The sequence below is a fragment of the Rhinolophus hipposideros genome (assembly GCF_964194185.1).
Source record: "Rhinolophus hipposideros genome assembly, chromosome: 8".
NCBI lineage: Eukaryota > Metazoa > Chordata > Mammalia > Chiroptera > Rhinolophidae > Rhinolophus > Rhinolophus hipposideros.
In genome coordinates, this window is record NC_138054.1 from 93,799,598 (window position 1) to 93,822,944 (window position 23,347).

A 23,347-nucleotide genomic window follows, 5' to 3' on the forward strand; every position below is an offset into this window, starting at 1 on the left:
ACTGGAACGAACTAACTTCCCTTAAAGATCAAGGACCAAATGTCGCTGTCACTCCTCCCCCACCCCAGATCCCAGCCTGTTTGAAGGTAGACGGGGGGCAGCTGGGGAGCGATTTGGAAAGTACAACACCCACAAGCGGCTGCTAGCAGGAATGGTGCCCCTGCAGTGCCCCTGGTGGCCTCCAGGGGCGGAAGCGCGAGGCAGGGCCGCCCAGAAGAAAGGACCTGGGATGGGAATGTTCCAGAGGGGCTGGAAACAGAGGCCAGGTGTGCAGAGTGGCACAGGAGTCCTGAAACTCGCGTTGGGATGAGAAGCAAGAATAAGGTCACCGGAGCACACACCCTTTAATTAGGTACCACCTTCCCCCATAGACACCAGTTTACAAGGACACCCATGGTTCAAGGACATGCAAACACAGGAGGGTGGCCCTAGCCTCCAAGCCCCGTGGTGACCGGCTCAACTCCACGCTTTGCTGCCCCAGAGGGATGGGTAAACTGGGACCATGCATACCTGGCCTCTGCCCTGTCGTGATCTGCACTCCTTGCTCCCACTCCAGGGAGGGCAGGCTGGGGTGCCCACTGCCCACCAGGGGCTGGGTACTGAGGGGCCTGAGATGGCTCTGGGGAAGGGAGGGGCTCAACTGTGAGGCCCCGGGACCAGCCCCCACTCCCCACTGCTGTGCAGACACAATCTCCAGGTACCCTAGGCCAAGAGGCCCCTCTGTGTGGGCTGGGACACCTCTGTGTCTGGGCACACGCTTTGCCCGGATCGGCTGGTGTCCTAGGAAGCCTCGATGGCCCCCTGCAAACCCACGGACCCCAGCAGTGGGCAAAGGGTCTTTGGGCCTCAGTTTCCCCACCTGTAACAGGAGGGGCAGTGTAGCTGGCTGGGCCTGATTCCGCCTGGACTCTTGCTTGTCCTGAGCTGGCCTGGCCGTCCCCAGGGGGACACAGCCGCCACCCTCCAGCCCCTCCCCAGCACCCTAAGATGACCCTCCTCAAGGCTAAGCATTCTTACTCATTGCTTGTGGGGTGGAGGGGCTTCAATTAGTTGCAGACTGAATCACAGCTGAGATGGTGCCCGCCCCAGTCCACGGAACTGAGGACGTGGCCTCAGGACTTCTCAAACCCACTCTGCTCCATTAGCTGAAACCGTCCAAGGCAGAGGATAGGTGGTGAGCAGGGCTGCCCTTCCCAAGAGTGGGGGTCAGCCCTGAGAGCCAGAGGTGGGCTCCTACAACGATGGTACCCACTGGTCCCTACCTATTGCGCACACATAGCGGCACCCACGCTGGCCGCCAGCTTGTCCCCACAGCACTCCAGGAAAAGCAGGGAGCAAGCCCAGCTCACGGGTGGGGAAATCAAGGCCAGATTTCCACCTATCCAGGAAGTGAGGGGCTGGGCCTGACCCCCCCAGACCACACCTCTCCCTGGCTTGGCCTCCCCAACCCCTAAAGCTCCTGCCCAGGACAGCCCTGCTTGGGCTCTGACCTAGGCCTGGCCCAGAGGTCACGATGGAGGGCGGTGGGGAGGAGAAGCCCCACCCTCCTGGTGCTGAATTACCTCTGCCTGGGTCCAGAGGCAGGCCTTCCCAACCACCCACTTCTGGGCAGGGGCTAGCTGCATCCCTGGCTTTCATACAAAGCTGGCAGCCTCCACCCCAGCTGGGGGGCACAGGATGGGCATCAGGAGTATTGTCGGGGGGCTTCCCAGGCGAATGGACTGGTCCTTGAGCCTGGCCAGGCAGCCAACAACACCCCTCTACCCCCGGAAAAACCGTTTCCCCCCGGCCCCCCAGCAGGACCTTCCCAAACCAGAGGTCTGCCTGCCTTTCCCACCTGCATGTCCTCCCTCCTAGGGGAGCAGAGGTCTGGGAGTTGAGGCTGTGAGGACACCCCAAAGGGGCCCCCACAGGCTCTGCTGTGTCCTCGAGCCCCCAGATTCACTGGCCTTGCCTGTGGTGCACCAGGTGGACAGGCCAGGGCCCAGGGAGAGCCAGGAGTGACCGTGAATGGGGTTCCAATGGACTGACCCCAGCACGGTGACCACACGGGTCAGTCTCAACCCAGGTATCTGGGGGAGTCTCTTGGGGACTCATGTGGCCTTTGCCTGGACTTAGATTTGCTATAGAAATCCAGGAGTTCTAGAAATACTTTAATGTCGCCAGGAACCTCAGTCACAATTACAGCGCTGGCACCACGGGGTCACCCCCCTCTAGCTGGCTCTCTTCCTGGAAAGTGGGGGGGGCAGCCCTGGGAACTCAAGGCCCTCCTTGTCCCACACGGGCAGGAAAGGCGCAGAAGGGAGACGGCCTGTGCTCAGGGCCATCCTCTACCCTACCTCGCGTGGCACGACCGTCCTGTGGGCACACAGAGGGGTGGGGCGGGGCCAGTGAGCAGGGCTGGCTGGCTCCTCCCAGGGACTCGGCCAGGGCTAGGGCTGGTGTGGTCCTGTGAGGGTGCTCCCTCGGGTGGGGGCCAAGTGTGACCTCCCCCTGAAGTGTCTGGAGTCATCACTGGGGCCCATGGGGCCTTGGGGAGATCCAGGACGGTTCAGGCTCCTGGGACGAGCCTATCCCTGGAGGCCGGCACGGCCACGTGCTGGTGTGTGGACTAAAGCTGCCTCTCGAGGTGCCGGGCAGAGCAGCTACACGTCCGTCTCCACCCGCAGACGCTCCATCCTGCGCACGTTGCCTTCCACAGCCACTCGGTTGGTGATGCTCCGGGCGAATTCCTCGGGGAACCAGCCCATGTCTCCGTCCCGCAGCCTCTCGCCGTAGAACCATCCTGGACCCAGACGGGGGCAGGTGAGGGCAGGGTCTCGGGCACCACGGAGGCCCCGACGGCAGCACCCCCAGACCTCTGAGCTGCTGTTGCAGAGGACACCAGGGCCTGGCATCCCGTCAGGCTGACACCCCCACTTCCCACCTAGCGGGCCTTGCTCAAGGTCACGTGACCACCTGGTTAGGTGCTCAGCCCTGAGACCGGCACTGGGGGCTGAGCTCACTCTAACCAGCTTCGCCGCCCTGTGTGGGCACCTGTGGGGGCCCCAGGAGGAGCAGAACCACCTCCACCCACTTAGGACACAGAGTGACAACACACTTGCTTTGGACCCTGCAACTTGGGGACATCTGAACATGTCCTGAAAGGATGCTTCCTGGGCCGTGTGGTCAGGCCCCTCGTGAGCATGTGCACTAACTGCTTCCGGGCGAGAGGGCCAGGTCAGCGGCCCAGGCCAGTGTGCTCCAGACCCTCGCTGGGGCCCCCACATCACTCAGCACCCCCCCACCCCCCCAGGACGCTCACCGTCTTCCCGCTGCAGGATCAGGACCACATCCGCCTGCTGCAGCGTCATCTCGTCCACCTGCTTGGCCAGGTAGGCCTTGGTGACCTCCACCTGGAGCAGGTCTGGGGTGTGGGGAGAGGCGGGTGTCAGCGGCAGGACTGGCCTCCCAGGGAGGGTGGGTCCAGAGTTCTGCAGCCCGGGTTGGGTGGGGCCACCTCCAAACACAGCCCACTGGCCCGGTCTCAGTGGGGCCTGGGGGGCCCCAGCACACAGACACGTGGCAGCTTCCCCCCGGGTTGAAGCTGCGCTCCCCCAAAGATCCCAAGACAGGCCTGCTTTCAGGGCCAAAGTGTCCAGTGCCAGCAGAGGGCGCTCCAGCTCCCAGGGGCCAGGGCAGGGCTGCGACTGCAGTGACCAGCCCGGGCCAACCAGTCCCGCTCTTTGGCCCGTTTCCCCCAGCCACTGGGCACAGGGCAGGGTTCTCTTCACTGAAGGGAGGGGAGGCCCTGAGAGAGTGGGTGTGTGCGTACAGATGGCTAGGGGCCCTCACCTGGGCAGGTCACCCCACGGGCAGGCTGTGGGGTGGACAGAGGGCTGGATGGAACCTCCCCCTCCAGGCCCAGACTCTCCCCCACCAGGGCCAGGAAAGGGGCTCGAGCCCCTGCTGCGGGGTGAATGCTCACCTCCCTTGTTGGTAGGGCCTTGCTCCTGCCGCTCCCTGTGCGTGAGTGCTGTGATCCAGCGAGCCTGGTCACTCCTGGGGGCAGAGAGCGTCAGCGGGCCCTCGAGGCCTACCCTGCCAGCCCCCTTCAAGCCCCCTGTCCCCAGCATGGCACGGTGGGAAGATGGGGGGTCACGCAGCCTCCCATGGGTGTCTGAGCGTCCCTACGCAGCCTTTAGGCTGGGAAAAGCGTGGTGACAAAGGCTCATGCTGCCTGGGCGCTCTTTCATGAGCCCGGCCATCAGCGGGCATCCTTCCTGGGCCTCCCCTACGCGCTGCGCTGGGGGTCGCGGTGTGGGAAGTCATAGGACATGGAGGGGCAGGCAGACAACTGCCCAGGGTCAGAGTCGGGGGGCAGCTGTACCCCAGACCCCAGCCGCCCCATTTCCCGGAGTTGGGCCCCGAGCCCCTGCCTTTTGTCAGTTGGCTGTTTGATACACAGGCCTCAGCTTCCCACCTGGAGAGGGGGCTGTGCTGTAGGGAGCAGAGGCTGTGCCCCTCGTCCCCTCCCTCACCTGCGGAGGAGCCGCAGTGCCAGTGCCTTTCTGTATGCTCTCCGCCCTCACCCTCCTGACCGCACCCCACCCGCCGTGTGCCAACCCCATTGTCCTGGCTGCTCCGTGCCAGGGCCCTCCTGCCCCAGGGCCTTTGCACCGCCAGCCTGTGCCAGAACACTGCTCCCCATGTCACCCTGCCGACAAGGCTCCCTCACTGGCCCCACCCAGTGCTCCCTTCCTTGTCTTTCTCCTTAGGTCTCAGGCCTCTGACACCTGGGATGGTTCAGCTGCTCATGTTGTGGCCGGTGTGCCCCACCTCCCGGGAACGTGAACTTGGTGAGGACACGGCTGTCCCCAGCCCCTGCACGTAACAGTGGTCAGGGACACAGGTGGCAGAAATCCTGTCATCACGGCGTTCACAGAGCTGCCCTCTCTGGGGAGCCCTGCTGGACTTACGCAGACTCAGAAGACAGCAGGATCTTCTCCTGGCGACCCTCACTGTTGTGGAGCAGGGTCACCTGGAAGGGGTGCGGGACGCAGGAGCTGCGGTTGCCGCCCGCCGGCAGAGGGAGCTCCGAGGCCTCCATCTTCTGGACCTGGATGTGGTCCACCTGGGCATAGTCCTGGACCACAAAGCTGTCCTCACTGCGGGAGATGGGGCGGCCCGATGCTGCAGGGGTGTGGGCAGCCGGGGTACCCCCGTCCACCCAGGCCCCCAGCAGCCGGGAGCCAGGCAGCCGGAAGGACGCTCCCGAGAGCTGCCTCCCCGTCATCCCCAACCCAGAGAACAGAGGCCATGAACGTCCAGGTCCTGGAGTCCAGGCGGCAGGTCACGGGGGGGTTGGGGGTGGCACTGCACACCCTCCGGAAGCTGCATGTGTGTCATAGTGTAGGGGGACGCAGGCCACTGCCTTGGGCAGGCCAGCCTGGGAGGGGGCCCCTGTTGTGTGCCCACAACTCTGAGGTCAGAGGAGGCTCAGGCCGGCTCCCCCCACGCCCCTCCTGGGCCCGAGGTGGTCGCTGCTGCCCACCCCCCGTGGCGGGGCCATGTCTGCAGCCTGGCACCCACCGGCGGGGCCCACCTCTTCTTTTTGGTGATCACCAGGACGTCGTTGAACAGGAACAGGTAGCATGTGGGCCGGCTGGCGAGCTTTCGGAAAAGCCCGGCCTCTTCTACCACAGAGAGCTCCCCGCGCTTCAGCAGCCAGCGGGAGGCGGAGATCAGCGGGAGGGACTGGGGGACAGAGACATGCTGGAGCCCCGGGTGTGGGCCAAGGACGAACTGCCGCTGGTGGGGACTGGTCTGAGGGCGCCTGGGACGGCTGGGGCCTGGGGGCGCCGTCGGGAACGCCTACCTTGACCTTGCTGAAGTCCAGCTGTGTGTGCAGCGTGTACAACTGCTCCGTGCGCTCCATCTTGTGGGCCCCCTCGTTACACTGCTTCACCAGCTGCAAGGGGTGTGTGCCCAGAGCAGGCTGGGCTGTGGGCCATGCCCTGCCCGGCCTGCCCAAGGCGCCTGCTCTGAGACTGTTCTGGTCCCTGCCGTGCCACGGGCTCAGCAATTGAGTGCAAGCTCCACTTCCCCTGGGCCTCACTTTCCCCACTGGTACCATGAAAAGCTGGCTCAGTGTCTCTGCCATCAGGTGGGGTGGGGGGCGGGGTCCCCTCTCACCTTACTGATGGCCTTCAGCGCGCGGCTGGCAGCCTTGTACCTCTCGGGGTGGCCCTGGGTCTTCAGGCAGAGTGTCTGCAGAGAAGACACCAGATGTGAGAAGGCACCAAGTGCCCTCCTTCACCCCACGTTTAGGGGTGCATGGGGCAGGGGCTCCCTCACCAACACCAGACCCTGGTGGGGGCTACAGGGAGGTCGAGAGCTCGTGCCCAGAGGGCTCCTGCCAGGCCCCCTCGGGCACACAGTCCCCGGATGGCTCTGCCAGGTCAGGCTGCTGGGGTGGGAACCAGGAGCAAGCGCCCCGTAGGTCTCCATCCCACCCAGTCCTTGGCCATGTTGGTCCAGCAGGGGAGGCCCCCGCAGACTGTTTCTACTCTTCCCAGAGGGCCCTGGAGGGTCTGACATCCCATCTGGCTTGGACAGCTGACCCACCAAGCACATGCTGCTTCCAGGAGCTGAGCCAGGCTCCCGCCAGTGTATGTGCGTGTGTGCGTGCCTGTGTGCGCACTTTTCAAGCTCACGTGCCTCTCTGCTCCACGGGCTGGCATCTCAGACACTAGCCACTGCAGGGAGCCCCTCTGAGCCCCTTGCCACACCCAGGGCAACTGGCCGAGGGGCGCCGGGTAGGACGCGCCAATGGCCCAGGACAGACTTAGTGGGGTCTGGGTGACACCAGGCAGACGCATCCATAGGAAGGAACCTGGTGAACCATCAGGTACATGGAAGATGATCCACAAGATGTGGGACCTGGTCCCAGCAGAGAGTCCTATGGGCAACAGCAGTGCTGCTGGGACCACGTCACCACGGCGAACACAGCCACGGCCGCCCCAGGTGGGACCAGGGCAGCTGAGGCCCGTCTCCTCCCCCTCCCCTGGCCGGGTCTGGCTGTGTACTCACGTCCGTCAGCAGAGGCAGCCGGGTCACCCTCTGCATGGGGAGGATCAGGAAGGAGATCATGGGCAGGCCCCCGCACGCAGGCCGCTTCTCGATCTCCCGGAGGACCTCTCGGAAGGTGGCATTGCTGCTTCTGCAACAGACAGCAGGGCTCGCCCTTGGCTGTGGGCAGAGGTGTGGTGGCCCAGACAGAAATCAGGCAGAAACTGCGGAAGCCAGGCTGCGCGTGGGAACGTGCACCCAGCTGAGGTGCCAGCTTCTCCGGAGCCCCGGACGCCCACTCACGTCAGCTTCTGCAGGGCACGCTGCTGGTAGACCTCATTGGAGCAGTAGGCAATGTAGGGGTGGAAGTGTCGCTCGGCATGCTCTTCCAGGATGTCACTGATGTCCTCCACGCACACCTGTGCCTTGTGCCGCCGCTCCAGGTCCTCGAAGAACCTGTGCGGGGGGAGGGGGTGAGGACCGTGGGCCTGGGACACACACACTCACACACACGTGCATGTGCACACGGCCAGCTCAGCTCGCAGGAACACAGCAGGCATGGGGCTGGACTTGGGCCAGTGTTCCTATCAGGGACTGAAAGCCACAGCCCTCTCAGGATGAACCCTAGGACAGATCAGCTGCTGAAACCTGAAATAAGTGGGCACAGACCCCTGACCAAACCTAAGGCTACTTCCCGCCAGACTCGGGCAGACTCAGCGGGCATCACGGGATGATGACAGGTAGGACAGAGCTTGTCACTCTGACTTGATGCTCTGTGACTTTGGTCAGAGCTGCCAGGATCTGCTCAGCGCCCCAGTACCCTCTGCCCAGCTCAGAGTGGGGGTTCTGAGCAGACTCCCTGCAGATGACCACTAGCCCCCCAGTTCCTGTTGGTGTCCCCTTCTGAGGCTCATCCATGACCCAGGCCTCGGCAGGGACAGTGGGGATGAAGGGAGCCAATGTTTGGCTGGCGCTGGCCCAGGGCCTCCCTGGGTTCTGTTCCCACAGGCAGCCACTGTGGCCAGGGCTGGACCCCCGCCGTGGCACATGGTGTCGCCAGCAGAGCCTCCCTCCTGCACAGCCAAGGCCCCGTCAGCTCTCCAGGCCCCGGCCAAAGCAGAGCTCTCACCACAAGAGCTCTGGCCCTCTGAGAAACCCCTCCCCAGTGACGCCGTCCTCCGCCCCCACCACCCTGGCAGCCCCGTCTGGAGATAAGACCTTGGCTGACCTCTCAAGGGCAGAGAGCAGAGTCCTGAGCATGGGCTCGTCCTGACATGGGGAATACCAGGGGCCCACACCCCTCACTGGGAATGACCAGGCCCAGGGCGGCCAGCTCTACCATGGCCCTTACCGCACAGCCACCTGGGTGGGAGGGGAGGAAGCCAACAGGGACAGTGAGGGGGGGTGGGGTGAGGTCCCCGGTCCTCAATTCTGAAGGCACTGAGGGGCCCACCATCAGCCCCAACCACCCAGGACCTGTGGCCGGGCACCACCTGGGAGAACAGGAAACCCCATCAATCTGTGGGCTGCCCATCCCCATGGAAGACGGGGGCCTTGCTCTGGTTACCCTGGCAAGGCCAGTGAGGGTGTCAGGGAAGGGGATGGGGTCTCAGCCTGGAGGTGGGCAGGGGTCCCTCAGGCCCCCCTCACTGGTCCCCAGCCCGATCATCTGCCACGGGGAACCATGATGCCTGTGAGAATTTGACAGCCATGGTGGGTGGGCAGCTGGGCAAATGGGGACAGTATGTCAGGACCAGGAGGGCGTGGGAGGGCCCTGGCTGCCTGGACACAGGGCCACACACACGAGTACAGGCAGGTCAGGCCGGTCACCCCTGTGGGTTTCTAGAAAGGTCTCAGGCTGGCCCTCAGCCACCGACCCAAAGTAGCTGAAACCTGGGAAGGCCGCTGTGAATGGCTGAGAGCTTCCAGGCCTGGCTTGGCGTGGGAGAGGCTGGAGCGTCCCATGGGGACAGCGGTGGCCAGCCTGGGGCCTTGTGGAGGTCAGAAGCACACCTGCGACAGTTTCCTGGCCCTCAGCCCCGCCATGCTTGGGGCACGTGGAGCTGAGGGTCAGAGCTGAATGGAGGTGAAGCCACTGCCCCAGAACCCCCGCCGAGTCAGTGTCACTGAAGCTCTGCAGAAAACCTCATCTCCAGGGACAAGACAGCCCCAGCCCCCCCCCCCCACCGCAAACTTCCACAGGGCCCACAGCCAGCAGACTGTGGGTGGGGTTCAGTGAGGGCGGTCGGACGCTGAGATGAATTAAACCGTCACTTGTTCACCTCATTCATCAGCTTGCTCACCCACCCCAGTCTGCAAGGGGGCCTGCGGAGGCTCAGGGAGGACGTCTGGGGTCTCCCGGGGCCCACGGCAGCTTGGGCTGAGCCCACACAGGTGCATACCTAGACTGAACCCTCCACAGGAGTAAACATACACGCGCGCGCACACACACACACACACACACACACACACACACACACACACACGGCCCCATGACAGCCTGCAGCTGCGTGCCGGGCCCCTCCTCCACCTCCCAGGTTGCAACCGGAGCCTGGGCTGGGCACCAGATACCCCAGGAAGGAACACGACCCGGGCGCGACTGGAAGCCACCTCCTGCAGTCCCGTCCCGGAGGCACCGCACGCCTTGTCATCGGGCCGTCTGGGCCGGGGCGTCCTGGTGGGAACGTGCCTGCCATCGGGCAAGGCGGTGCCCTATGGGAGGTGTTCCACCTCCAGTATCCAGGGGGCGGGGTGCAGGACGCCCACAGCCCCAGTGCTCACTTGTCCCCAGGGTCCCTCTCGGTGGCCTTAGGGCCTGGGGAGCTTCTCAGTCCCTCCCACCAGCGCCTGCTCCGAACATGCCGTCCACAGTCGCAGAGCAGTGTCTCCCAGAACTTGGCCTCCCACCCTCCCGAGAGCCTGGGCCACCGTCACATGTTGACAGGCCAGGTGGCCTCCCAGGCACGCAGAGGCGTGCACGCGCCTCACTTCTGACTGGCGCTCAGGACGTCCAGGATGTTGGAGAAGAGGTGGTGGTGCTCCGTCTGGGTCATGGTCGCCCGCAGCTCTCTGGACTGCAGGAACTCGGCTACCAGGATGCCCAGGCTGTGCTGGTAGGAGAACTCGGACGTCAGGATCTCAAAGATGGCCTGGGAGAGAGGACCGTGATGCCAGCGCGGCCCCGGGACCCTGGGGTCCTGCCTGGAAAGGGGTTTGCACGAGCCACCCCACCACACGGGTCTGGCAAGGGTGCATTTGTGACAGGTGCTGAAGCCACGGGCATACGATCTGGGTGTGGGGGCAGGCAGGGATTCGGGCCCCCTGGACAAGCAGGCCCTTGGTGGGCAGACAGGACAGCCATGGGGACAGGGGCTCAGCTCCTGGGTTTGTGCTCTGGCTCAGCCAATTATGAGCTGTGACGCTGGGCAAGGACTTCCACCCTCATCCGAGAAGGGACAATGGTAACTGCCCCCACGCCCACCCCACCAAGGGCATCAGCCATCATCTCGGTGTCAGGCCTGGGACGTCACCATGGCTGTCGTGCCCCCTGCACCACACGAGACGCCCGCCCCCCGCTCTGGCCCTCACCTCCTGCCTCTTGCGCTCCTCAGCTGGCAGCGAGTCCAAGATGCCTGACTCCACCACCTGTTGGGGACATAAGCCCGGAAGTCTGTCTTCTCCGCCCGGCTGGAGCCAGAGTGGACAGACAGGCCCAGGGAGGGTAGAAGCTGGGCTGGCCCAGGCAGAGCGGCCCTCCTACGCTCCGTGCAGTGGGACTCTGAGCTGGCCTGTCCCCGCCTGGTCCTGTCACCCACAAGTTTCCTCTCTGTGGAAACCCCCACCCCAGGCAGGCCCACCCCCTCCGAAGAGCTCCGAGGCAGCCAAGCAAGAGGATGGGGTTCCAGAGGGGAATCCTGGGGGTGGGGGGGGTGGGGGAGGGGAGCGCTCTCCCACAGAGCTGCCCCAAGGCGGGGGTAGCGAGGGGAGGACCATGCAGGGGTCCCTGAGGTCATGCTGGGGACAGGGCCAGGGCTCAGACACGCTGGGCCACGGGAGTCAGTGCCCTGAGTGGGAGGTGGGGGTGATGCTCTAGGTACCCCCCCTCCGGGTCCCCCCCCACTCCGGGTCCCCCCCCCCTCAGGCCCTGTGGCCTCCAGGCTGCCCTAGGTGCAGTGTGTCTCAGTCACAGTGTGCCTGACATGTCCCTGCATGGCCCCCGGGACAGGCTGGACTGTCCCCCTGCCCGGGGCGCCCCCTCTGCAGGATCCAGGGCCACCCCATTCTCGCTCTCCTCGTCACTGGGCTGGCCAGAGGCCATTACCGGCACGTGGGCTGGGGGGCTAAAACCCATGCCTCCTCTTCTAGCCTAAGGGTTTTAGCAAGATCCCCCCAGCTTAGGGGGCTGGGATCAAAACTCTGGCAGCATTTTGAGGGTACAGTGCCCGAAACCCCAACCCTGACCTGGAGGCAATAAACATGTACTTTTTGACTTTCCACCCACCTACCCTCACCCCAACCTGCGCCCTCCCTGCTGGGGGTCCCACAGCCTGGAGCATGGTGGCCAGTCACAGGGCCTCAGCCCCTTATCCCCCACGGGGGCACAGTAGGGGGCCCCACTGCACCGCAGACAGAGGAGAATCCAAGTGCCCACCTCGCCTACAGCCTGCAGACCAGCCCATCCCTTGGCTCTCAGGGGATGGGTCAGGAGTCTGCCTGCACGTGGCCAGCTGTGCCCTCCTGGGGTAGCGACAGCTGCCTCCCCAGGGCTTGCTCAGTCTCAGGGCCTCACCCCAGCCGTGCTGTCCACAGGGTCCCCCACAGCCCTGCAGGGCAGGGACTGGCCCCATTTCCAGATGTGGAAAGCGAGGGGTCACTTGGCAGTGGACGCCGAGGCCTGGCCCCCAGCCTGCACCCATTCCCCAACCCTCTGCATCATGAGGGCCCCCCTGGCACTTTCCTGGGGGCAGGGCCCTGAGAACGGCGTCCCTTGTGCCCACAGCTCCCTGCAGGTCACTCTGAGCAGGAAGCAGAGGGCCAGGGGCTCACCTGTGGGGCACCCGTCACACACGCGTGGATGGCACGTGCCTCTGCCTGCTCTTTCCCCCCAACGACCAATACCAAGCTACCCCCGAGGGCAGGGACCCCCGCTACAAGCTGGGTGCAGACAAGGCGCTATGGAAGGTTCCCCCTCACCCGGAAGACCTGGGCCAGCTGCGTGGGGCCGCCATCCACAGGCTCAGGGAGAGCCTTACCCCACCAACCTAGTCCTACCTCCGGGAGCTGGCTCCAAGTGACCTGGGGGGGCCGGTAGTTCTTGAGCACGATGGGGGCGGTCACCTTCTGGGTCCCCTGGGGGCTGTAGGGCTCATCTAGGAAGTCATCGTCAGACTCCTGGCTGGTGTTCAGGCCCCGTTCCCGGATCTCCTGGTAGAACCGGGGGTCTGGGGAGAGGGGACACGTCACCTGCAGGCCTGGAGGCTCTGAGTGGGCCTGGCCTCCCAGAACCCACAGGCGGAGTCCTCCTGAGGGGGCCCTGAGAGCAGCAGGCAGGGCTCCCCTCGGGCGGGCTGGCTCCCATGGCTGTGCCAGGTGAGCCCCGGACAGGGGTGGCACCCCAGAGCAGAACGTGGCACCTTCAGACCAGGCTGAGAAGACAAATCAGCACTGCAGGGGCCCACTGGCTGGCCTGGGGGAGGCGGCTTGCGGCGGGGAGGTGTCCGCAGGCTGGGCCCAGAGGCCTCCAACTGGAGGCGCAGATTCCCGCCCACTGGGCCAGGCCGGCCACAGCTCGGTGCCTCGGAGCCGTAGCAGCCGCACCCGCAGCCGTCCCCTCCCACACCTCACTGGGAGGCAGGAGACTGGGATCCTGCCACCTCCTCACTCCCAGGCCCGTGGCTGTCCACAGAGGTCAGGGGCTGGCAGGGAGAAAGGGCCTGTCCTGGGTGGGGTCCCTGTGTCCTCAGAAGCCAGGGCCAAGCCCCTCCTGGGCCTCCCTGGCCCCACCCCTCATGCCCACTGCATGCTCCACCCTGGCAGGGCAGGTACTTACCCCCCAACCTCCCAGTGGGGTCCTGGTGGAACGGCACCCCTCTGCAGGCTGAACGCATTGCTGGGGGCCCTCCCAAAGCCCAGCCATCACCCACGCCCTCCTGAGCCCACAGCCCCCACCAGGCTTCCGGTGGACTGAGAAGACCCCCCATAGAGTACACGGCAGGTAGGTCTGCACCCCTGGGGCCTTGTTCTCCTGGCACACACAGGGTACTTGACAGCTGTCTGCTGGGGCTCTGCGAGGGTGGGGGCTCTGTCTGTGCCTCCCCCCTGGGACAGTGCAGAAGGGAGTCAAGGGAACCTTGCAGACCTTTCCAGATTTCTCAGAGAGACATGGTCAGATGGCCACCTGGCCCTCCAGTCCCTGGAGGGATGCCCTCTAGCACGTTCTCGGTGCCACTGCACCCAGCCCCTCCCTCTCCGCTCTCCCAGCACGGTCCCAATGACAAGCCTGTGAGGGCCAACCCAGCCCATGGTTGCCTCCTGCGGCCACACTCACCATCCTTGAAGGAGCCTTTGTGTGCACGTTTCCGCCCCAGCGTTCTCTGTCAAATGAGAGATATAGAAGCACCAGTACTCAGCAGGGGAGAGGGGCAGGTATGGGTCTAGAAAGATTCCTCCATCCCGGGGGCCCCGAGACCTCACGCCTCCACATGTGAAGGCATGCCCAGCAGGAGTGGGCCCTACTAGGCACACAGACAGCACTTGGGAAGTGCTGGCTTCACAAGGGATGTGGAGGGCATGGTGGCAGGGGGACTCAGAGCAGGCAGGGCAGGTGATCAAGGGCTGGGCAAATCGGGAGGGCTGCCTGGAGGAGGAGGCAGGCTTGAAGTAGTTTAGAGGGGGTGCTCAGAAAAGTGGTGTGTTCTGACTGGTCTGGAGGGAGGCCCGAGGCAGGACAGTGCGGTTAGGAAAGGACCGAGAAGAGACACTGGAGTGGGAGCCTGGGCTGCACTCAGGACCCCACAGAGGGGGTGGCCTGAGGTGGCAGGAAGAGGGTTAGTGTCCAGTGCCCACACAGGTCTGAGGGCCCAGCGGCTGACGGCAGGGCCGCAGAGGGGAGTGGGGGCGGGCAGGGCTCTCGGGGGCCTCACACCCCGGCCCTACCAGTGGCTGCTCAGAGCCTGCCTTCTTGGCGGGGATACGCCATTTATGCCATTTTTCATGACCTTGCAGGTGCCTGGTTCCAGGAAAGTGGGAGCTGGTTTCGCCAAACGAGTTGGGGCTTGAAAAGTCTCCTAGCTGGTATATGTGGTGCTCCCAGCTGCACCTGGCCCAGCTCTCCCTGCACCCTGAGTCCCTCCACATTCCCACCCCTCCCGCCTCCAGGTCTGGGCACACAGGCGGTTACCCGGGCCCCTCCCCCACCGGGCACCCGCCCTTTCTCCATGCCTCTGCTTTAACCCTCCCCTCCCCCCAGCTGCCAGCCCTGTGCTGCTGGCGAGCCCCTCTTCTGCGCTCCCCCAGTTCCCTGAGCAGTCCCACTGCCCTGGAAGGTCTACTGGGGCCTGCCTACTGGGGTCACCTCTGTACCCCATCACTGGGTGCGTGAGCGCTCAGGAAATGTTTGCTGAGTATACGAATCAATAGTGAGTGAGTGAATGAATGGCCCCTGCAGGCCTGGCCCTGGGTGGGTGCAGAGTGCCGAGGTCCTGAGGCAGTTTCTGGGGTCCTGGCACCCTAGGTAGCATGGCAGGGGCTGGTGCTCCATTTCCCAGGCTGGGGACGTTTTTAAACTGAGGACACTGCCCAAGGCCCACCTCGCCCGTCCCTCAGCACGCTGGGTTGCCAGCCTTCCGATGGGTCCAGGCCGTGGCTACAGCTCATGGTCTGGGCAGGACCCCGAAGGAGAGGAGGTTGTCGGGATGGCACCTGTGGGTGCAGAGGGTCCCTTCCCACCGGCCCTGTGCCTGTTCTGTTCTGTACAGAACCCTCAGATGACACCGCTGCCAGGCAGGGAAAGGGGTGTGTGTGCACACAGAGGGGGCGACAGACTTCTGAGCTAGAGGCAGCCACAGGGCATGGAGTCAGGTCAGGTGCTGCTGCCAAGCAGTCATTGCAAGCTGTTCTTCAGACGGAAGGGCTTGCTGTCGGGGCTAGTCCCTCCCCGGCTCTGCTCCCACTGTCTGAGAGTGGGGAGCAGAGTCCGGGGTCCTTTCTAAGGATCTTTCTGAGCCTCAGCTGCCTTATCTGTAAAATGGGGACATTCACACTCGGCTCACAGGCCCATTGGGACGGGTTGAATGTATGAAGTCCATCGGGCTTAATTAAACAGACCTGCCAGGAGCCTGCACACAGTAGGTGCTCAGTAAGTGACAGCTGCAGGGCAGCGGTCAGGGTCAGGGCCTTCCCTGCCCATGCACTCCCAAGGCCCCTCAATGTGTGTCCCCCTCCTATTGTCCCCTACCTTATTTTTGGCCGGGCACCGAGCAGGAGGCTGGTTGGACTCCTCGGCCAGAGCCTGGAGTTTGGGGCTCAGATGGACGGGGCCCACCTGGCTGCCCGGCGTCCCCAGGCCCTTCATGGCTGCGCGGTAGGACTGGTTACGCAGGTTCCGTGTCAGCGTCTTCCCAGGGCCCACGTCCATGTCCATGTCGTCCAGGGAGAAGCTGGGGGCCGCGATGAGCCGGGGATCCCGCCGGGCGGCCTCCTTGCTGAGCATGGCTGCCCCGAAGCTCTGGTGTCGGGCGGGGGCCTTGGCCTTGCTGGACACGGCCAGGCTCCGGGGGATCAGCTGCTCAGTGCCCACCTTGAGGGCTGCGGGGCTCTGCGTACTCAGAATGATTGTCTGTGGCTCCGTGTCCTCGGAGGTCGGAGGCGGGGGACCTGGGACATCAGGCTGCAAGGTAGCACTGTCCGTGACCCTCAGGGACTGCCGGACTATTGGGAGCCTGGGTGCTGGGCTCCCCTTGGCATCCAGCTGCAGCTCTGAGTGGAAGCGGCATTCCAGCATCTTTTCTTCCAAGGAGCTGTCTGAGTGCCGCTGGGACATGCTGGGCCGCCACAGGGTCCTGGGCGACAGGGCAAAGGTGAGGGCAGCACGCAGATGGCCACCTGGCCCCGCCCTCTCAGCACTCGCCCTGCCCAGAGCCTGTGTTCGGGTCCGAGCACTTGAAGGCCAGTCACGCAGCCTGCCGTGGAGCTGGCCCTGGCACAGCCACAGTCACCAGGCCTCCCCAGGGAGGTGTGCAGGGAGGGCCGGCACAGTCTCAGGCCTGCCGGGACCCAGGCTGAGGCCAGGTGGCTAGTTCTCTGAGCTTTAGGGCCCAGGGACAGGCAGACTGCACTCAAGGCCGGCCGGCCGTGTGAGGCCACTGTGCCACCTCTGGGGGGTCACACACTCCCATGCTGGGGGTGTATGTGTGGGTAGCTCAGAGGACCTGGGCCCGGGGCCCCACAGACCTGGGCGAGAATCAGTCACACAGCCTCTTGGCACCATTTCCTACCAGGTACGCCCCAGCCCGACCACCTCATACACTCAGTGCCCAATGTTGGGTCTAGGTCTCCCCTGGGAGGTTCCGAGCTTCCAGGAGCCCCTCCCTGAGGGGGGTGGGGTGGGCCTGGCACATGGGGCGGGCCTTCAGCCCAGCACAGTCCGACCATCTGCGGGGCACCCGAAAGCCTGATCCCACTCAGCTCTCCCAGCACACAGGTCAGGTTCTCCACTAAACCCTTGCAGGAAGGCATCTGGGCTGTGCCTCCCTGTCCCCAGGAGCCCTGTCCACCCCCACACCAGGAGGACCGCCCACGCATTCCTAGGGACATTCTGAGTCACCAGGCAGAGGATGGCAGTGGTCATACCAGGCCTCCCCGGGGCCGGGCTGGGCAGGTTTGCACTTTCGCGAATCCCCACCCCTATGTTAACTTGTCTGCCTTTTACCCAGGCCTGGCCGGAAAACGGGGTTCAGACTTCCATCTGTAAGCATGCCAAATAAAATGCACCTACGTGGGCAGCCTGCAGCCTCGAAACCCCTGTGAGTCCTTTCACCTTAAACGTGAGGCGTTTGCATTTTTACAAGGAACAGGAAGCATGGAAGGGCCGACTCCACGACTGTGCCCCCAGTGCCCACACATACAGCCCCCGCCCACTTCCTCCTTCCTCTCCCTCCAGGGTCCCCATATTGGGGCTCAGGCCTGACTCTTCCTCACCCCTTCCTCAGAGCCCAGGCCTGTCCCAGGAGAGGGCAAAGTCTTCTCTGGGGAGCAAGTGCCCGGATGGAACCAGTTGGGCGAAGCACTGCCAGGTGTGGGGTACTCATCAGGGTGGCCGTACCCACAGGCCGGGGCACCCCCAGCCAGGCCCCGGGGTCTGCAGGTGCTCTGGGCTCAGGGCTGCAGCCACCGCACGCAATACCATGTCTCCTTCGTTCTATTGCTCAATTTGTCACAGAACTGCCTGGACACGGGGCCAAAGTCCAACAGCACTAAGAGGTTTGTCATCACTCAGGTGTGCCCGTCTCCGCGCCCTGTGCCCCCAGGCCTCCACTCCGTGCTCCTGTTTCCCCTCATTTCTAACCAAGGCAAAGCCTGCTGTTTTGAGATCTCTCCACCGTGGCCGTCAGCCACCCTCTTCCTGCCGGGTGATACCCAAGGGCGTTTGTGTCAGCTCACGGGACGGACCCACTCCGGGCCGAGCCTCTCTCTTCATTAACGATTCCCTCCTGTTTACCTGCGGCTTTCCTCCTGGACGTGTTCCAGCGTCCCTGCCTGGCGTGTGTCCATCACATGCTCCATACCAACCAGCACAGCAGCCCCGTGTGCCCTCAGCGACCCTGTCCTCTCTCCCCAGCCTGTCCCGTTTTTGGGCTGGAGCTCGCGCAGCGGTCCAGACCCTCCTCCGTCCTGCTCCCCTCCCTCCCGGGCTCTGGCATGTCCCTCCCTCAGAGGAAGTGACCAGAAGGTAGATCTTTCGAATGTCTTCCTTCTCCTTCCCCTGGGCTGCTGACGTGGCTGAGTTTAAAGTCCCGTCAGTGGTTGTTTTCTTCCAGAGCGAGGACCCTTCTTCCCTTGTCTTCCAGCTTCCACTCTGGGGAGGTATCCGAGGTCCGTCCTTGGATGATGGGGCCCTCCCCGGCCCTGCTGGGGGTGTGGGTCTCACAGCTTTCGCCCAGGGCTCCGGCGCCTCCGGGAACGGACCCGCTCCCTGAGCCTGGTCCTCACACATCCTTCCGACGTGTGTCTTCTAGGTCCAGATGTTTCCAGTGGTATTTCTCTGGTAGCTTCTCTCACCTGTGTGTTCTCTCGGGTTAATCCTTCTGGAAAACCCGACAAGCATGAACACACTGAGGTTACCTCCTGACTCAGACCTCTTCTCTGTTTTCATGACCTCTTCCCTGAGGCCATCTTCCAACCTTCCCGCCAAACACGTACTGTCGTTCTCACCGTCCACTCCCACGGCTCTGTGGGCAACCTGTTATTTTTTAGGGGTGCCACATCTTCTGTCAACGCTGAAGACAATGACTATTTCCTTTCAAACTAGTGTCCTTCTGTTCCTTGGCCCAACTCCTTCTCCCACACTTTTCCTCCTGTCTCGGCCTCCACCAGCCCATCGGGCACCCGGCTGTCTGCTTGTGTCGAGGAGGTGGGCATGGAGCTGGCACGAGGCCCGTGTGCCCAGGGCACACATGCACATATGTGCAGACCCGAGTGCACTGCCTGGCAGGCTCTTTGGGACGCCCCCTGCCTCAGTGTCCGCTGCTTGGATCCACAGGTATCTCTTCAGTGTCCTCACTTGACGCTCGCCCTTGTCTGGTGTCCTGGAGCCAGCACAGGGGAGGGGCCGAGAGCACAGACTCCTTTCAGCTGCCTCTGGGGCAAATGACAGCCATGCTGTCCGGGCAACAGTTACCAAGAGGCCAGACACTCCGGACACTGCACTGACCACTCAGGCCACAGAGGTCGGTCTGCTCCCAGCAAAGGTGACCCTGGTAAGCTCCTCCAGAGAGGCCCATGGCATTGAAGGCTGTGTGCTGTCTGTCTGTCTCCCCCACGAGTCCGTGGGTCCTCCGGAAGCAGGGACAATTTCCTGTTCACGTCCCCACAAACAGTCGGGCTCACTTCCTAAACTGATGAGTGAACGCCAGGTATCACGGGTACCAGGTCTGCTTTGGTCCACTCCGCTCTAGGACGGCACCCTCCCTAAAAGTCACTGGTACTCTGTGCCAAGAACTAGTCCACCTGGATACTTTGCTTCAAGTCAGCAGAGACCCCCCGGGCTGCATCACAGAGGCTTCCAGATGGTCCGAGCCACCTTTTGGGTGACTTCCTTCTGCTTCTGCTTAGGGTGGGCCAGGAGGGGCCCCCAAAGATTGAGCCCTTGGAAGCCATGCCATTTGATTTTCCCTTTGCCACTCACCAGCCTGCCAGCCTGCCCTGGTGTCCCAGGCACACATTCGGGAGCAGGTATGGGGCCCTAGGGGCTTGGAAGTGAGGAGCAGTGGGTTGGGGGTCAGCAGGGGGAGTTAGGGGAGGTCTCTGGACAGCCTTCCCTCAGCCCCACAAAATCCGGCCAGCCCTAAGCTGCAGTGGCGTCTCCCCGGCCTGGTGGGCCCCTTGCAGCCCAGCCCCCCTTCTCCCCTGTTCTTCCTGATGGATGAGCTTCCCAGGACCCCAGCAGGCTCAGCCCCACCGCTCCTGCCCCCCTGCAGGCTCCTGGCCTGGCCCTGGGGCTCTTGTCAGAGCTACTCTCATAGCCACCAGGGCCCAAAACACCCGGAATGTGGGACCCACCGCCCGTCGGATTATGACACCACATGACCTCCATCCTTGGGACATCTGTCCCCTCCGCCCTGGTCTCTAGGTCCAGCCGACCCCACCCCACCTGGTGGGGCTTGGCTTCTCTGGCACCATCTGCCCGATCCAGGTCTTCGCTGCAGAAAACTCGACCCACAATGATGGCCTTGTGCTCGGGTAACTCTGCCCAGCCAAGCGCGAGACGTGGAGTTACCCGGAATTCGGGGCAGGTCTTGGCTGCGTAAGCCACGCAGCACACAGCTCTGCTGGCAAGGTGGCCGGGGCGGCTCCGGGGCGGCCAGCCCGGCAGCTTTGCCCCACGGGGGACAGGACACTCAGCTGCGTCTGTCAAGACACTCTTGATGGTGACAACTGGGGCCGAGCTACTGGTCTCATGGGGCGGGGGTCAGGCGTGCTGCACACTGCAGAGCACAAGAGGCCCCACAGGAACCATCTGGAACAAACGTCCACAATGCTGAGGTGAAGAGACCAGGCTTAGCTGACTGGAGAGTCCCTCTTCATGGTGGGGGTCCAGGGAGACCCACACAGCCTGACTGGGGGGGGGGGTGCCTGGAAGCTCCCCGGCCGGAGCCGCCCCTTGCTGCCTCCTTCCTATGACAACTGCAGGCCCCAGCACACATCACAGACACACCACCTTGGTCAGCCCACAGCGCACACCTGTCCTGGCTCCCATCTCTGAATCCAGACGTCCCATACACCCGGCTCCCAGCCCAGGCTTGGCTGGCACACAGCGTGTTCCCCAACGGAGCCCCGGACAGGAAATCAGAGCCCTGACTCGGCAGGGAGCCCGCACAGGTGACGAGCAGCTGTCCTCCAAGTGCCTTCTCACTCACTGTGTCTTCAGTGCCTCACCGAGCTCCGGGAAGCCGGGAGCTGTCCTCTCTGACAGGTGAGAAAACAGGTAGAGAGGGAATGTGACCTGTGGGGCAGAGCTGGGCGAGGAGCCAGGCCCCATCCGACAGGGGTGGGGACCCTCCCTAGAAATAAAGACGCTCTTGCAGACGGCCGGTGGCCTGAGCACGGTAGCTACCACGGTTGAAGATGACAAGCAGCTGACATCCATCCAGAAAACGAAACTAAAATTCCGGGACCCGGATGCATGGTGAGCAGCTGTGCCCATGAGATCACGTCCATGGATTGCTGTGCTCAGGGGCCGCAGCCCTGGGGTCCCCGGCAAGCTGCGTCACCTGTGTGCCTCAGTTTCCTCACAGGTAAGTGAAGAGTGCCTGCCACGTAGGGTCAGAGATGTCGCCCCAGGAACCAGAGACGCTGGGGACGGGAGGAGGGAGCAGGCTCACTCCATGTCATTATCCAGGTGACTTTTGTCCAAGTGACTTAAGACCTTGCTTCTTCCAGGAAGCCCCCAAGAGCCCCCACCCCCTGCCACGCCCTCCAGCAGCACTGGGCCCCTCCCTGGGCCGTGCCTGTGGCCTACCCCTCACAGAGGTCCTGTCTTCTAGGGGCCGTGGGCATCAGCAGGGCAGACTGCAGAACAGACCCTCAGCTGCAGCTAGCCAGCATCTCTAAGAGGACACTGCTGCGCTTGCATTTCCCAGGAGAGGAAACTGAGGCCCAGAGGGCTTACATAATTTGCTTTAGTTCGCCCGGAGCCAAGATTTGAACGCAGGGTCCCCACCCGTCAGCACTACACCACTGGGGTGTCAGTGCCCAGCGTTGGCGCCCTCCCACTGGTCCCAGCCAGGACTGCAGGCGCCCCACAAGCAGCCCCGTGCCTTGTGCTCGGAGGTGCAGGCTATTCACCTGGAGGACAGGAGGGAGGTTCAGGGCCTGCTGGGGCTCCAGGTCCACGCCGAGGTGAGCACACACTCCAACACTGCGTCTCAGCGGGTCCCCACCCTCCCGCCCCCCTGCCGGGAGCCTTGCTTCCCAGAGGCAGAAACCACAGCCCAGACAGGTGTCTGAAAGTAAGCGGGCAGCCTTCTCCGCTGGAGGCAGAGCAGGCCCCCCGCCTGCCGTGGGTGTGCCCACCAGGTCCACCCGGCGGGGCGGGGTCTTCCTTCCTGGGTCTGCTAAGTGTTGGGGCCAAAGCAGGTCTGGGCAGCAGATTCTGCCGAGTGGTTGGGAGGGTCGTTTTGTCCCCACTCCCGACAGCCTTGCAAGGGCCCTGCGTTTCCTCCCCAAGGCTCAGTTCCACGTCTAACCGGCTCCGGCCGCGGGAGTTTCCGTGGAGGGCGGGGCGGGGTGGCAGCGGGCTGCCTGCGGCCGGGGGGTGGGGGTCCCAGCGGCGCGGCTCGCTCCCCGCCCGCAGCCCGGCCGCCCGCACCGCGGAACGAGGGGCCGCGAAGTTCCGCGGACCCGGGCGGGGCTGGCGGAGAAAAGCGAAACGGACGACAGGCGCCCGTCGGGTCACTGCTGCTCCCCGAAACTTACCCCCCCACCTCGCTCACCTGTCCCCTCCCAAGCTCACCTGGCCCCCGGGCTTACCTGCGCCACGGGGCGGCCGGGCGGCCGCTCCGGACCCGCGCTCGGTCCCGCGGCGCGGTCCCTCCCTGTCCCCGCCCTCCTACTTCCTGTGTGGCCCCGCGGGAGGAGGTGGCGCGCTCGGCGGGGCCGGGTGGGCCGCAGGTGGGCTCCCCGGCGGGCGAGGCGCGGGCCGGCGGCGGCGGCTCCCAGACTCGGCGGGAGGGCACGGCTGGGCGCGCCCGGGACACCTGGCCGTGCCGCCTGCGTCACCGTCCCCACCTGGCCGTTGGGCGCCCACGTGACCTGCGGCCAAGTTGGCTCGCGCCTCCGGAGCTCGGGCCGGAGTCCGCAGCTGGCGCCGACCCGCTGCGGGACCGCCCGCCCCGCCCACTGCTGCCGCCGGGCGTCGCCTGCCGCGTGGAGGGCCAGGCGGCCAGGCTGCCCTCACTGCGACCTGAATCAGCTCTCACACTTCTCCCAGGCTCTGCTCCAATGCCTCCTCTTCCAGGAAGCCTTCCTGGAAGCTGACCAGCCCTACCGGAATCTGACTTTTGCAGGGCCTCCACTGCTGCACAAACAGCCCCGCCTCTGGATACTTTGAAGAGCAGCCGCCACACAAAACACTGGCAGCCTTAGTGCTGTGGTCAACTTACCATCATCCCCATTTTACAGATGAAGATCCTGAGGCCTGGAAAGGAGGGCGCTCTCCAGCCTGCTCAAGACTGGCCTTTCCAGGCCTTGTCGGGGGAGGAGAAGTCCCCTGCACAGAGGCTCTGACAGTCCACAACTGGGGAATCAGGAATTAGGCTCCCTGGTGTGGCAGGAGGGGCTGGGGGTTGGGACAGGTTGGCTTCCACCCCCAGCATGGGCTGACTTGCCAGTGCACCAGGCAGGGGCCCTCCTTGCCATTCTCCTTGCCCTGTGTCACCTCCCCACCCCCAGTTCCCAGCCCCAACCAGCCCAGGGTGGCAACAGCTCCCTCTGCTCAGGCGCAGCCCAGTGGCCTCCCACAAGGGCAGCGGCCTCCACTTCTCCATGAAGCCACCCCCTTTGCCCACATTCTGTCTACAGC

General features: G+C 64.2%; 1 protein-coding gene across 2 annotated transcripts; it reads right to left on the reverse strand.

Moving 5' to 3' along the window:
* Positions 1-327: 327 nt before the first annotated feature.
* On the reverse strand, positions 328-22,378 carry ARHGEF16 (Rho guanine nucleotide exchange factor 16). Of its 2 annotated transcripts, XM_081055448.1 has the most exons (16): positions 22,297-22,361; positions 20,509-20,733; positions 15,506-16,109; positions 13,598-13,643; positions 12,322-12,491; positions 10,639-10,695; positions 10,039-10,199; positions 7,354-7,506; positions 7,072-7,201; positions 6,175-6,249; positions 5,858-5,950; positions 5,585-5,736; positions 4,959-5,147; positions 3,968-4,041; positions 3,305-3,406; positions 328-2,785 (listed from the first exon to the last, which is right to left on the reverse strand). In XM_081055448.1, the coding sequence occupies exons 3-16, from the start codon at positions 16,088-16,090 to the stop codon at positions 2,646-2,648; spliced, it is 2,127 nt and encodes a 708-aa protein (XP_080911574.1). In that variant the 5' UTR covers positions 16,091-16,109; positions 20,509-20,733; positions 22,297-22,361; the 3' UTR covers positions 328-2,645. The 2 variants fall into 2 exon arrangements, with proteins under 2 accessions (XP_080911574.1, XP_080911573.1); XM_081055447.1 differs by lacking the exon at positions 20,509-20,733 and having other exon boundaries at positions 22,297-22,378.
* Positions 22,379-23,347: the final 969 nt, after the last annotated feature.

Bases quoted from the DNA above. Each gene is read 5' to 3' on its own strand.
- ARHGEF16 (XM_081055447.1), bottom strand. From the start codon at position 16,090: ATGTCCCAGCGGCACTCAGACAGCTCCTTGGAAGAAAAGATGCTGGAA. The intron at 7,507-10,038 runs GTGAGGCGCGTG...CCCCCCGCACAG, and splicing joins GTCCTGAGCGCCAGTCAGAA to GTTCTTCGAGGACCTGGAGC. The intron at 5,737-5,857 runs GTAGGCGTTCCC...TCTGTCCCCCAG, and splicing joins TGGACTTCAGCAAGGTCAAG to TCCCTCCCGCTGATCTCCGC.